The sequence below is a fragment of the Idiotropiscis lumnitzeri genome, unplaced genomic scaffold (assembly GCF_059441095.1).
Source record: "Idiotropiscis lumnitzeri isolate Australia: NSW breed Sydney's pygmy pipehorse unplaced genomic scaffold, RoL_Ilum_1.0 HiC_scaffold_35, whole genome shotgun sequence".
Lineage (NCBI taxonomy): Eukaryota > Metazoa > Chordata > Actinopteri > Syngnathiformes > Syngnathidae > Idiotropiscis > Idiotropiscis lumnitzeri.
The window spans coordinates 238,167-251,866 of record NW_028283573.1 but is presented as its reverse complement, the minus strand read 5'-3'; the positions used below and the strand labels follow the sequence as shown (position 1 = coordinate 251,866).

Genomic DNA, 13,700 nt, shown 5'->3' with positions numbered 1-13,700 from the left:
CCAACGCCGACCTGGTAGAGGCAGCATAGTGTATGTGGCAAGAGTGTTGGAAAAATACAAAGAAGGTCTCGAAGAGGCGGTTAATTGTTAGTTTTGTCTGGTTACGACATTGACCAACTCGATTTTGACAATGTACGTAAAGATTTGTCAATTATTGAACAGGTTTAATATTTACACTTGTCAGATATTTCCAAGCATTTATGGAGGAAAAAATTAAATCCCTCAATTTGCCGCGCACCACAGTATAATCACTCCGGATGATCGTTTCGAGACATCTAAAAATTGGGCATGTACTGAAAAATATTTGCATTTGGCCCAATTATCGGTACGTGTGTGTTGTGTGACATTTTTGATTGGTGTTGTGCCGTGCAATATTTTTTCTTTTTAATTTTTGTTTCCTAAATTAATGTTCCCAGGCATCAAAACATACAAAACAACGCTTTATTTGGCTACTCTGCGCCCGCCTGACTATTTTTATTTTGTTTTCCATCATGTCGCAATATAAACTGACGATAAGATAAAATGTCTTACGTGTAAAGGTGGGGGCGGGCGGGGGGGGGCTAGTGCTACGACGGTGATGATTGGCGGCGATGGCTAAACTTAGAAAGTTCAGGGTCTGCTGTCATGCGTGAATCACAGGCTGCTTGCTTGTTTTGGATGGCACAGAAGGGGTTAGGAGGTGGGGGGGGGGGCATTGGTCCTTGAGGATGTTTGGCCTTGGACGCAGCTGCCAAAGTAAAGCACGGTCAGCCATGGGCACGCACACACACACACACGCACACACACAGTATAATGTAGTAGCAGACCTCAGGTGTCTGTGTTGATGGTGCAACATCATAGGATGAAAGATAGGAAAATGTGTAAAAGGTTTTATTACATTTTTTTTTTTGTCAGATCAACGTGGCTAAAACTCATCTCTAATCACTTTTTCTTCTAATCTGTATATTTTTTTCCCCCCATCATGATCGTCATCTGGCTGTGGCAGATTACTGCTGTTTTCAGTAAACATCATATAACTTCCACGTATTCAATACGCATATGGGCCCAACATCTGGGTGACCCATTTTATCGAATTATGACTTTAATCCCCTTTCACATTTTTCCGAATTTGCGGCGGACTATATACCCTTGACTCGGAAAATATTATCCAGATGTCGATATCGAATTTTCGGGAAAGGAAAGAGTAGATATTTTGATATTTCAAATGAATCTTAAAAATAAAATAAATCACATCACTTCACATTTAACTCAGAGTTGTTTGTGTCATGATGAAAACATATCAATGATGATATATTGCATTTTTGTTCCACATTAAACAAAAACAAACAATGAAAGCCCTTACATTTTCACCCCAATTGTTTTGATATTTCTAATTAAATTTAAATTCATAAATTTGTGGTTCAGACAAATCATGATAATAATAATAATAATAATAATAATTCATCGGCATTACTAGGCAAAATGTAATACAAATTTTAGTAATAATTTTAAATACTGCATATAAAATCAATTTAAAATTAAAATTGCAATGCTGTCCTAATCATGGTGCTGACAGATTTATGTAAAATGTATTCTTATAACAACAACAATAATATAATAATAATAATAATAATTAGCATAAACATTTTATCGCATTTCTATTGTTATCATTTTTAAGGGTAAGGTTTGACCATATTCCCTGCTCAAATAAAGAAAAAGTCATTAAAACCAATTAAGAGAAAAAAAATAATCAAGGGAGAGAACCTCACTTGAATGTTCTGAATTCCTGTTCCAATGTCATGATGAGAACTATTTTCCGTGGAAGGTGACATGAGAAATTTGGTTTTCAGACAAAAACATAACAAATTCAGGCCTACATTTGAACTATAGCGACCGTTTCAATTGAGTGCTATAATCATACAGTAGAAATACAGATGAAAATTAAAAAAAAAAAAAAAAAAAATCACGCTTTGGTTGATTGACACAACATAATTTCTTATTCCCTCTTATAAACCTGAAGTTGTGCAGCAATACTTGATTGTTATATTGTCAACATTTTGTGCTGATTAAAAAAAAGCAACATTGCTCCAGTCCAAATATTGCTGGCTCTGATTGACAGCTCATTGTTTTGGGGCTCGGCGATGCCGTGTTATTGCAGCAGGGCTCCGAGGATCGACTTTCATGCGAGGGGTGGCCCTTTCACAAGTACCCGGCGGCCACCCACATGGCCCTCGCGCCCCAACACGCGGCACGGTGGCTAAATATTATGCATACTTCACGGCCAGCAACGCCATCTCTATCGGCCTGACTTAATTAATTCACACACGATGTATTTTCAAAACTTGCCGCAGAGTGGAACTTGGGTGGAAAATGTGCCAAAAATGCATGCGGGGGTGATTACAGCTCACAATGTAAACTGATTTTGTAATCTTCAAATAATTTTTTTTTTTGTCGACCTGTTGTTTTCCGTCCAAGGTGTAGATGACGCTATCGGCTCAATTTTCGTAGCTAGCGTCCCTGCGCCATTGGTATCGGTCCAACCTCACGGTGCAGATGTGCTGGGAGACGCTAGCGCATGGCCGTTAAAGGGAATGAAAAGAGCTGCTTTGATTGGCTGTGATTGAAATCGGCCGTGACCACTCCCACAGCAGCGCAGCTCGCCTTTTCATGGTGCCTCGTACCCGCGTCCCGTTATCTTGACGCTAATAGGAATCCTGTCGCCTTGCGCCCCCTGCAGGAAATCGTGCTGGTGCTGTTCTTCGGCAGCGAGTATGTGGTGCGTCTGTGGTCGGCCGGCTGCCGCAGCAAATATGCCGGCATCAGAGGCCGCCTCCGCTTCATCCGGAAGCCCATCTCAATCATAGGTGCATCTGGTCTTTTCTTTTCTTTCCTTTTTTCCTTTTTCTTTTTTTTTTTATTTTATTGCATCCTTTGCCAATTGCAAGAAGTAACAAATTGTTTGTTGTTAGAGTTTTAATGTTTATTTTTAGAGCAAGTTAGTTTTATTTTTTTTCTAAATCCTTTATTTGAGTTTTGTTATTAGTTTTTGTATTAGTTTTATTTTTTTCCTTTTCTTTTGTTTTTTTTAACATGGAGCATTTGTCAACAGCGCGAAAACTAAGGTGACTAAGTACATTTATTTTGGATCGATTACATGAATAAAATGAATAAATTCTCAACGGACGTCTGTCAGACATGAGCCGTAAGTAAGCCTCCGTCACGAGTACCAATACTTCGAAATAAAGCCGGGTATCAGCCCGATATGATGCCTGAAATCGGTAGTCACCCCCTCCTCTTACTAAGTCTTGTGTAATGATGTCGTCCTTCTCTTGTCCCAGACTTGATTGTGGTCATCGCCTCCATCATCGTCCTCGCCGTGGGCTCCAATGGCCAAGTTTTCGCCACGTCTGCCATCAGGTAGAGCTGATTTTGCCCACCACGAGCAGGTGAGCGAAAACTGAGTTGTGTGTTTGTGTGTGTGTGTGTGTTTGGCAGAGGCATCCGTTTCCTGCAAATCCTGCGCATGCTGCACGTGGACCGACAGGGTGGAACGTGGAGGCTGCTGGGATCTGTGGTCTTCATCCATCGGCAGGTGCGTCAACTTCACGTACATTTGCATTTAATCTTTTATCGGGCTGCAGTGAAGGATTATTTTTATTTTTGATCAATAATATGTCAATTTTTTTTATTATTATTCTATTCATTGTATAAACAAAGACATGTTTGTATTTTCTATCCCGCTATTAAAAAAACAGGACATTATTTCAAATTGGCTGCAGAAAAAAAAAAAGTCACTTTCAGGTTTGGTCCGTAACATGTCAGAAAATAAGCAAAAATCTTGATAATTTTTTTCCAAAGTACAAGCAAATTGTTTTTTTTTTCTTATCTTGATTGAACTCGGTCTGCTTTCAGGGAGGACGACAGAAATCGGAGAATATTTACGATACTGTTGAGAGGCTGAAATTCCAAGAATTTTGCCAATTTTAATTTAAGCAGTGTCCCAAAACAATTAATCAGGTTAAAATAGTTGTCAATCAATTCAATAATTAGTTGCTCATTCACAGATTGCACCTGAAATCTTTTCAAACTTCTTTTCCAAACATTTATTTGGGTCCAGTTTTTATTTAACTTGTGAAATACAAAATAAGAGTTATTATTTAAGTAATTTTTTTAACTCTATAATTAAGTTTCGTGTTCTAGCTTTCCAAAATGTTGCAATGGATTACAATTAATTATAATTTGGCCTAACATTTTTTTTTTGTTGTCATACTTGGACTAAAAAGAAAAATCTCAGGTTTCACCTTTAAAAATCTAACACTAAAGATTTATCTCAAAACACTCTCAACATCATTTCAACGGCATCTTAAATGACGCTCATTTTATTTCATGCACAATTTTTCCATCGCTACTTTAAACTGATGAGCAGTGCTTTGCCCGCTTTTTTTTTTTTTTTTTTTTTTTATAAAGTCAAACTGCTTCAGCCTCCACTCCACAGCGACTAATCCAGATCCGCGCGCACACGTGCACAAATAAGCCACAGCAGTGCAGGCTTTATAAGGATAAAGCGGAACATGAAGCCAATCTAGCCAAGCTGGCCCTCGCTTTTTCACGGGCCAATGGCCGAACGCCGTGATCAGACCCGACGTTCATCTCGCTTTGATGCGCCACAAGAGCGAGTCAAGATGGCGTGTTAAGATGTAGCGTCGCCATTCCCCCTTTTTGTCAGATGATCCTTTTATCAAATGATGCGCTCTGCTTAGCGGAAGTGGTTGATCCTTTTTTTTTTTTCCCAGCGCAGGTTGCTATCAGTGTTTTAATAGATTTGGGATTTTTCATTATCGGTAGTTTTTATTTAATTTTGAATTTTTTTTCTTTAACTCATTCACACCAGCCAAGTAAAAAAAAAAAAATGGATCTTTGACGTCTTTAGCCGTCAATGGCAGTAAATGAGTTGAATTCTGTTTGATTGAGTTAGTTCCTTTGAGCAAGTTTTAGTATGAGTTTTGCATGCAGTATAACAGTGAAAGGTCAGACTTTGAGCAATCATCGTCTATGCCATGAAGGGATTCACGTCTCGTTGCAATAACTTTCTTCCCGATGCTGCAATTCCATTTGTGTGCAACTGAAATCAGTCAGCCTGTCATTTGATATGTGCTTCCATTTCTTCCATTTCTGTTAGGAGCTGATCACCACGCTATACATCGGCTTCCTGGGGCTGATCTTCTCATCCTACTTTGTCTACCTGGCGGAGAAGGATGCTGTGGACGAGGAGGGCAAGACGGGCTTCTCCAGCTATGCTGATGCCCTCTGGTGGGGCGTGGTAAGCGGCCATGACACTGTCAAGTGGGGCGATAATCATTTTCTATACCGCTTGTCCTTGTTGGCGACATTTGGCACGTGTGGTCCTCAATCAGCTGGGCTGCAGAGGTACTGGGCCACACAGCTTGATACTAGCTTGCTAGATCATACATCCATCCATCCATTTTCTTCTCCTCACGAGAGTCGCAGGGGGGTGCTGGAGCCTATCCCAGCTGTCTTCGGTCAGTAGGCGAGGGACACCCTGAACGGGTTGCCAGCCAATCGCAGGGCACACAGAGACGAACAACCATCCGCGCTCGCACCTTGGGGCAATTTAGAGTGTTCAGTCGGCCTGCCATGCATGTTTTTGGAATGCGGGAGGAAACCAGAATACCCGGAGAAAAGCCACGCAGGCACGGGGAGAACATGCAAACTCCACACAGGAAGGCCGGAGCTGGAGTCAAACCCACGACCTCTGCACTCTGCTAACCAGTCGTCCACCGTTGCGGCCCTTGCTAGATCAATACTGTCGAACGATACCAAGATAGCTCGCTAGATAGCTCAATACTGTCGATAGATATCGAGCTACCTTGGTAGCTAACCAGATAGCTCGCAAACTAGATAGTGTGAGAGTAGTTTTTGTTTTTTTTTTAAAAGATTTTTTTTTTCCATTTCCAAGTCCCCCACTGAGCTTCTTATTGTAGGCGACAAATGTCTTATTTTCTTGGTCAAATAAATTCCTCCTAAAAAAAAAATAAAAACAAAAAAAAAAAAATTTTTTTTTGGATTGCTCAGACTTAGAAGGAAGCAAAATATGCAACAAAATAACGAGGTAAAACTGCAATGCATGAAGTTATGGTCACAAATGAAAATTGTGTGAGTGAATCTGCAATTACGGAGAGAACAATGTCTATATACAGTGTTACTTGTACTAAATAGTTTGTTTGTACTTCTGGCTGAGATTCTTTGAGAGCGCGACTGGGCCTTGCGAACATACTTGAGCGGCCACATCACTTTGCACGTGGAAAAAGAAAAAAGAGGATTCTTGTGCTGAATAGCTGCAACAAATGATCTGTAGAACTTTCAAGTGTGGGGGGGGGGGGGGGGGGGGCGAGGTTGTAGATGTCTGACCACCCGGGTGTGTGCAGTTATTGACCCCCTTGTGTTTTGCTTCCCGCCCCTTATTTCGTGGCGTGTTGTGATGGCCCGCTTCGCCCGGGCGCGAGGGCTCCCGTTTCCTCAGCGAGCAGTTAATTAAACATTTGAATCGAAAGCGGGCCGTAATGAGAAACCTCTGGCGGTCTTGTGCAAGGGATCAGGCTGCAACAAAAGGGGAAGGTAATCAACCATTCACCTTGAGGCCCTTTGCCTCGCGGAACTTTTGGAGCCGCAATATAAAGTGTCGCTTCCCTTAATTAAAACTTTAATTGTGGGATTACGGCCTTTATGTAACGAGGCTCGGAGGGGCTCACGGCGCCCGAGCGGGCTCCCGTTTGTGCCGCTCGGCTCACAATGCTCCGTGAAGAATCGCAACAACGGGTGGGATTTTTTTGTTTTTGTTTTGCTGAGACCGTAAACTCGAGAGTGATGATCTTCTGTTCTGGCGGAATGAGTTGAGAGTGTGTGTGTGCGCGCGCACAGACAAGAATGTCAGTGCACTGAGCTTTGGCACCGTTCCCCCCTCCATGTGCAGGTGCGCGACACAGCTGGAGAGCAAGCCGACGCCAGCATTGGGTCACATTCCCTCACTTTCTCTCACTTGAAGGATTTCAAACTTTTTAATTTATTTTTACAGCGTAAAAACAACACAAAACAAACAAACAAAAAAAAAACCTTCCCCAACATCCTAATGACAAAACATGACCTTGTCGCTCTTTTCTCTCCCGAGGTGACTGTGACCACAATCGGCTACGGCGACAAGATCCCTCAAACGTGGATCGGCAAGGCCATCGCCTCGTGTTTCAGCGTCTTTGCCATCTCCTTCTTTGCTCTGCCGGCTGTAAGTGTCACTAATTGTTCCCCTTCGGCATTGTTCGCTCGCCTGCCGCGATGTGACGCGAGTGCCACCCAATCTCCCCGGCTCAGGGTATCCTGGGATCAGGGTTCGCCCTGAAGGTTCAGCAGAAGCAAAGACAAAAGCACTTCAACAGACAAATCCCTGCCGCGGCCTCTCTCATCCAGGTAACCACCTCGCCATTCTTTAGGTCACGGCTTGCGAGCTAAGCGTACAAAAAGAGAATAGGCCTTGGGAAAATTCAGAATTTACACTACAACTCCAATACCTTTCGCACAAATCACACACAAAAAACATCTATTTGAGTCTAAGTCCGTGTATGTCCCACAGACGCTTTGGCGCTGCTACGCGGCGGAGAAACCCAACGGCTGTGCGGCGACGTGGAAAATGTACGTCCTGACCCCAGAGGGCATCAACACAGTGGAATCAGACAACTCCAGCCCCACCATCAGGAAACTGAACATATCGGTAATAATTCATACACTGTTGACTTACTCAAAAGAAGGGGGGGGGGATTGGGAGGGAGAGAGGGAGAGAGGGACAGAGGGAGAGGGAGAGGGAGAGAGGGAGAGGCGGGAGGGAGTGAGAGAGAGAGCGAGAGAGCGAGAGAGCGAGAGAGAGATTGAGATTTTTTTTATTTTTTTGTTTTGTGCGGGTGGGGAGCAACTGGTAAAATGCAAGGTCAGCGCTTTAAAAGGACCAGGACCGATGGGGACGCAGAACGATTATTTTTATGGAACGATTATCTTTATGAATGAGGACGGAGGATGATGATGATGGTAGGGTACCCAGGTCGCGATTGAAGGACGGACCGGGCAAAATGGGACAAAGTTCATCCGGCGCAGTATCTCGTTTTGCCGAAAAAGCGTACATAGCAAGTCGGCTGTGTCGAGCAAATTAGGCACCGTGCAGTCCAAGAAGTTGATAGGATGCATTGCAGAGCTACACCAGCAAAATTAACTTAATGTCCACCAAAAACTTTCCAGGAGCTCTTAAGGTTCTTTCAACTTCCAGTTCCAAGAGCGCCACATATGATGTCAGAGGCACATTTGCATGTCTAGCCCGCACTCGATTGTCTTCTTGCGCCGTTCCTTCACCTTTCACAACGATATTAGCTGTGTTGCACCTCGGCCGAGCAGCATGAAAGGGCAAGTGAAGTTCCCACATACACACGCGGACTCGCACACACGCACGCACACACACACACACGCGGTCCCCCTCCTTCTGACTCCACCAGGATGACTCGATGCCTTTGTCTGGTGCGCACAAAGACTCAGTCAGTTGAGATGATGTCACCGCCGCCTTTCTCATGGAAGTAAACCTTTGTCTAGCAGAACAACAACAAAACAATCTTTGTGTAGTATTGAACCCGCACCTAAAAAGAGGGGGGGGGGGGATGAGGGGGTGGGGGGAGGCGCGGTACAAGGGGAGGCCGCTTCCGCACTTTTCTGTCGCCGCATGTGACTTTCCACCGACACCTTTTGTCTCGCTTCCATATTTGCCGTCCTCGCTCGCCCCCATCGTCTCCATTTGCATAATTGGTTTATCGCTCTCGTCGTCTTTTCATATTCCCGCCATCCTTTCATTCCTGTTAAGTTCTCCGCCTCCACCATCGCTGACTCCTTCGTTCAGCCTCATTTGCTTTTCGGGGCTGCGCTGCTTGCCACTAAATAATTGAGCTTGTGTGTGTATGGCGTTGGTGTCGGTCGGGCACTTTTTTGTGTTCTGGGAACCCCACTGGGGTTCGTGGAAAGTCACTGAGTTACGCACTGGCTGAAAGAAGTTGCTCTCGTAAGAATTGAGTAGGATCCTGCATGTGATTAATAATGGTGGTAATTAGTTGAACGCTGACATTTTTTTGCGCCAGTTATACAGGGTGCTCAATTAATTTCTGTTACGCCCCCCCAGCAAGAAGAAAAACAATTCACCCCCCCCCCTCCACCATCACCCACACTCCGCCACAACTATAATCGCATTTTCGTCGCAAAACAAACCTCCACCGCTCGCTGCAAGGAGAGCGCCACTGCCATCTACTGGAGTGGATGTGCAATTACACTTTATTGTCGTACGTCGGGGGAAAAAAATGTTCCCCTGGGTCTCACGCGCCCCCCTCAGCATCGTACCACGCCCCCCGCCCAGAGGGGCCCACACCACTATTTGAGAAGCACTGTCATAAACGGTGAATGATTAATATTCTTGTGGTTGACTGAGAAGGGTCTCCATGGAGGAGCAGCACAATGTCCAAGCAAAAAAAAAAAAAAAATGTGGCAAAAACTCAGTTTCATAGAGTGCAATTTTACTAATTAAAATTACAAACACTTTTGTAATTTGAATTTTTTTTCCCGTCTTGAATCGATTTGTATATTCAAGGCTGAATTTCCAGATTTAGCGTAGCTGTGATGTTTGTTGTGCGCTTCAGAAAAAGGGCCCCAAGAGGAGGCGGAAGTCGATGCGAGGTAACGGCTCCATGGGCGTGTCGTCGGAGCGGGCCGTGTCCATCCCTCAAATCACCTACGATCACATCGACGACTCCGTGGAGAAGAAGGACGCCTCCTTCTTCACGGAGGAGCCGAGTCGCAACGTGGAAGGTACCGCAGCTGACGTGCACGCCACAAATGTGCGGCCCCGTGCGCTCCCTCAAGACATTCCCTGCGCTCTCCCTACAGGAATCCCCCGGCTGTTCAAACAAACAGGTGAGTTTGCTTAAATCGACTGCTGCGTTGAGGCTGACAAGCACATGGCGGCACCTTCTTCTTTTTCTTCTTCAACTTCTGCGTTCTTCTTAATCATTAGCTTGCCTGATTGCTGTGTTCAATCCCGCTTCTTTTTCCTTTAATTGTCTTTCGCATCGAATGGCACCCAGGCCCTCGTCATCATTCTTGGTCGTCTTTCACTCTGAGCTGCCCTTCCTCTCCAGGTATCTTTCACTTCCCTTTTCTCCCCCCAAAAAAGAAAGAAAAATTCATACATTTTCATACATTGTCAAAATAAAATCTGATACATAATAAAAAAAGAACATGTTTGTTCCTCCAAAGGGGCACAATACCTACTTTCCTATTAGCAAGCACTTTGGCTCTCTCTTGTGGCGTCTTAGGCCGTTACAAAAAGTACACCAAAAAAAACACAAATAGGTGAGTTTTCAGTAAAAGCTAAGGATAGGAATATTTTTTAATAGTGATATTTGTATTATGGAAAGATAAGTGTAATGCATTACTGTATGTCGTCATCTATGCTGATACCTAAATTTCCCAAGACCTAGCTTGTTTAATGTGTATCGCGTTGTTAGCGTCACGCGATCTTTTAGCAACCAGAACAAAAGCCATCCCAACTTAAATGCTAATCTTTATTTATAGTGAAGATGACCCACGGCAACAACATGTCCATGGACATCACCCGCGCTAGCAGCCTGACTGACGAGCTGGACTGTATGTGTGAGGATATTCCCCTCTCCGTGGTGACGGACAATACTCAGTAAGTCACTTCAACACACTTTTGATTGCTCCCATTGCAGTCATCATTATTCCATCTTTAAAGGAGAAGTCATCCATCTATCTATCTTGCTATCCATCTATTTATCGAGCTATCTATCTCTCTAGCTGTCTAGCTACCTAGCTAGCTATCCAGTTAGCTATCTAGCTGTCTATCTAGCAAGCTTGCTAGCTATCTAGCTAGCTATCCAGCTAGCTAGCTATCCATCTATTTATCAAGCTATCCGTCTAGCTATCCAGCTGTCTATCTATCTAGCTATCCTTCTAGCATATCTATAAACAGAATACATTATTATAGTTTTATTTTAGCCATTTTTTTGAGCCACCAATTGAATGTATATGTAACAAGTCTTTGCAACCACTGTTGAAACGAAGACTAGCTTTACTTTCCAAACTCGTGAAAAACGGAATGAGGCCCTAAAAGTTTCCAAATTCGGCCTAATGTATAGCAATGTTTGTTGCTAGGTGATTTTTGGAGAAAAAAAAAAGTTGCTGGGCTAGTTGGCCAAATCCCGCAACAAAAGTTGCCAAATTTGCCAAATCGAGCAACAAAAAGTGCTCAGCTGTAATAAAAGATTACAGAGCACATCCGAGATGGTCTGTGGCCGCACAAAGCTATGACATCGCCGATGTCGCCGCCTCCTGTTGACCTGGCTCGAGCCACGAGTGGCTCCAAAATGTCATTGCGACATAGTGACATTTTCGTTGCTTCCTACGCGAACACGCTCACTGAGAAGCCACAAATAGTCTCCTCATGGAACAGTGAAAGGTCGGAGACAAGATTTCAACACTCTTATAATAATTCCGTAATATGTTCTCTTTATTTTCTCAACAGGCTCCTAATGCAAATTCACTTAGGATTATGTACAGTAAATTAGATTTATGGGTATTTGAAAATGCAATGCCACAGTGCTCCAAAAGGGGGCACCACATTGATAGGCAACCACCACGCTTTTATCAGTTGTGCCTTGGGATGTTCTTCAAGTTCTCTGAATCGATAGGAAAAATGGACATTTATTTACTACAAATCGGTCTGTGTTCATCTATCTTGATGGGAAGAACTGTTAAGTGTGCTTCCATCCCCCGGGGGCAGTGACCCTCCAGCTCCAGCCGATTGAGGTGTAGTGAACGCAAAGTTTTCTTTGTTGTCTGATGCCTGTATGAACTACTGCCACCTTCAGGTCTGGAGTGGAACATGATCACCTGCCATGTTTTATTTATTTATTTTTTTAATCATGTCAGTCACACGGTGACTCAAATTTATTTTAATTTATCAAAACATTCCATCACTTCATCACTTTTTGAATATTTTTCTTTTTTTTTATAGAACAGAAAAACTATCTGAATGTTCTGAACACTTTGTACGGAATTAATTCAAGACAAGATGTCGAAGGTAGTTTAGTTCCAAGTCAAATCCTTTTGATCGTCTTTAACGATTTGCTGTAGAATTATTGATTTTAACAGTGTTACTGAACATGTGATTTCTTTTTCGAGGCGACGCACTCTTTGACTTAGATTAACTTTTATTTGGTTGCATAAAGGTCCCATTTAGTCCAAACTATAGCTTGTGCCCCACACAGCCCCCCCCAATCTCCCCCAATCCTATTTCTATGCACCCCTGGCTTGGCATTTTCACTCCACATTGTGTGCTCTCTTGGACACTAAATTACTAAGCGAACCTTTTGTTCCAAGTTACAAAGTTTCATTATTAACTTTATATCTCCCGCTTTTTCCGCTTATGAGAACCATCCAGTGCCTTAACCACCCCCCCCCTAAAAAAAAAAAGAGATCTAAGCAAGCCTAAAATACGTTAAGAGGGGAGTTGTGAGCGTCAGAATGCTTGTTGTTTCTCTTTGCAGTCTTTTGACCTGCCCGTTTGTGGCAACGGCCCAGGACTCTTTCTCCACACACCACTTGAATTCCACAAGGTACTGTACTGGCTCTCCTGCTATTCTTCTTCTCCTTTTTTTTTCCTACTCTGCCTCTTCCTTCCTTCCTTTCTTTATTCCTTCCACCCTTTGCCCTGTCTTCCCGCTAGGAGGACACCATTGGAAGGTTTGACATACCATTAATGGTCACAAATTGAAGCACGAGTTGTGTTTTTTTTTTTTTTTTAATATATCTCGAAAAAAAATTGTATTGCAATTTTTCTGACAGATATTGCGATTTCGATTTAATTTGCGATTTTTTTTTTTTTCACAGTGCTCAGTGACTTTTTCAAACATGACCGAAAAAAAAAATGCCATGTTCTTTGTACATAAATGACATTTTCGAAGGCCTCAAAAATCCTTGTGATTGTCACATGGTGATTTTTAATTTTTTGAATTTTTTTTGGGGGGGGTTGAAAGCTATAATCATTCAATTAGAAATCTCAACTCCCTTCCAATTACGAATATAGTTGTCGCTTTTTTATGGCTTTGGGTGGCTGAAGGTCTGATGCTGCGTCAGTGTACATTTCAATTTAACTGATGCATAACCACCAGTAGATGGCAGTGATGCTCCATTTTAGGTATGAGCTCACTGGGAGAAAGAATGGATTACTAAAGAATGGAAAAAGGTGGGAACAAGTTTTTTGTTTTTTTTTTAATCCTTGCGAATGTGGAGAGTCTATTCTTTCTTTTGGTGCATGTGGTGTATATATCATATCATTTAACACGGCATTTAGTGGTAAACACATCTCGCCAGTCAAGTCTTCCTGAACCCAAAAGTTTACAAACCTCCGCCCGACTGAAGCAAACTGAAAACGTGGCACCTCTATTGTGACATAATTTGTGGATGTGTTCTAGTGGGCGTTCAGTGCGCCGTGCCGCGCCGCCGTGCTCGTAAGTCAGCTTTAATGGCCCGGCTCAGACCCGAGCCGTGCGGGGCACTCCCAAAACAGCTGCCTGGTTCCGGCCCTGCTGTCACGCCATTCAGGGTAG

The 13,700-nt window shown here is 43.2% G+C and overlaps 1 protein-coding gene across 7 annotated transcripts in view; it reads left to right on the top strand.

The window, feature by feature from the left end:
• kcnq1.2 (potassium voltage-gated channel, KQT-like subfamily, member 1.2) overlaps window positions 1–13,700 on the top strand; it is a 119,037-nt gene that overhangs the window by 11,912 nt on the left and 93,425 nt on the right. For 2 of the 7 annotated variants that reach the window (XM_088287191.1, XM_088287190.1), the window contains 11 exons: window positions 2,717–2,843; window positions 3,318–3,396; window positions 3,475–3,571; window positions 5,159–5,299; window positions 7,166–7,276; window positions 7,363–7,458; window positions 7,622–7,759; window positions 9,711–9,984; window positions 10,155–10,208; window positions 10,645–10,762; window positions 12,639–12,707. In XM_088287191.1, the coding sequence (XP_088143317.1) occupies window positions 2,717–2,843; window positions 3,318–3,396; window positions 3,475–3,571; window positions 5,159–5,299; window positions 7,166–7,276; window positions 7,363–7,458; window positions 7,622–7,759; window positions 9,711–9,984; window positions 10,155–10,208; window positions 10,645–10,762; window positions 12,639–12,707 (1,304 nt within the window). The remainder of the gene's footprint in view (window positions 1–2,716; window positions 2,844–3,317; window positions 3,397–3,474; window positions 3,572–5,158; window positions 5,300–7,165; window positions 7,277–7,362; window positions 7,459–7,621; window positions 7,760–9,710; window positions 9,985–10,154; window positions 10,209–10,644; window positions 10,763–12,638; window positions 12,708–13,700) is intronic. The other 5 variants (XM_088287195.1, XM_088287197.1, XM_088287192.1 and 2 more) reach the window with 5 other exon arrangements.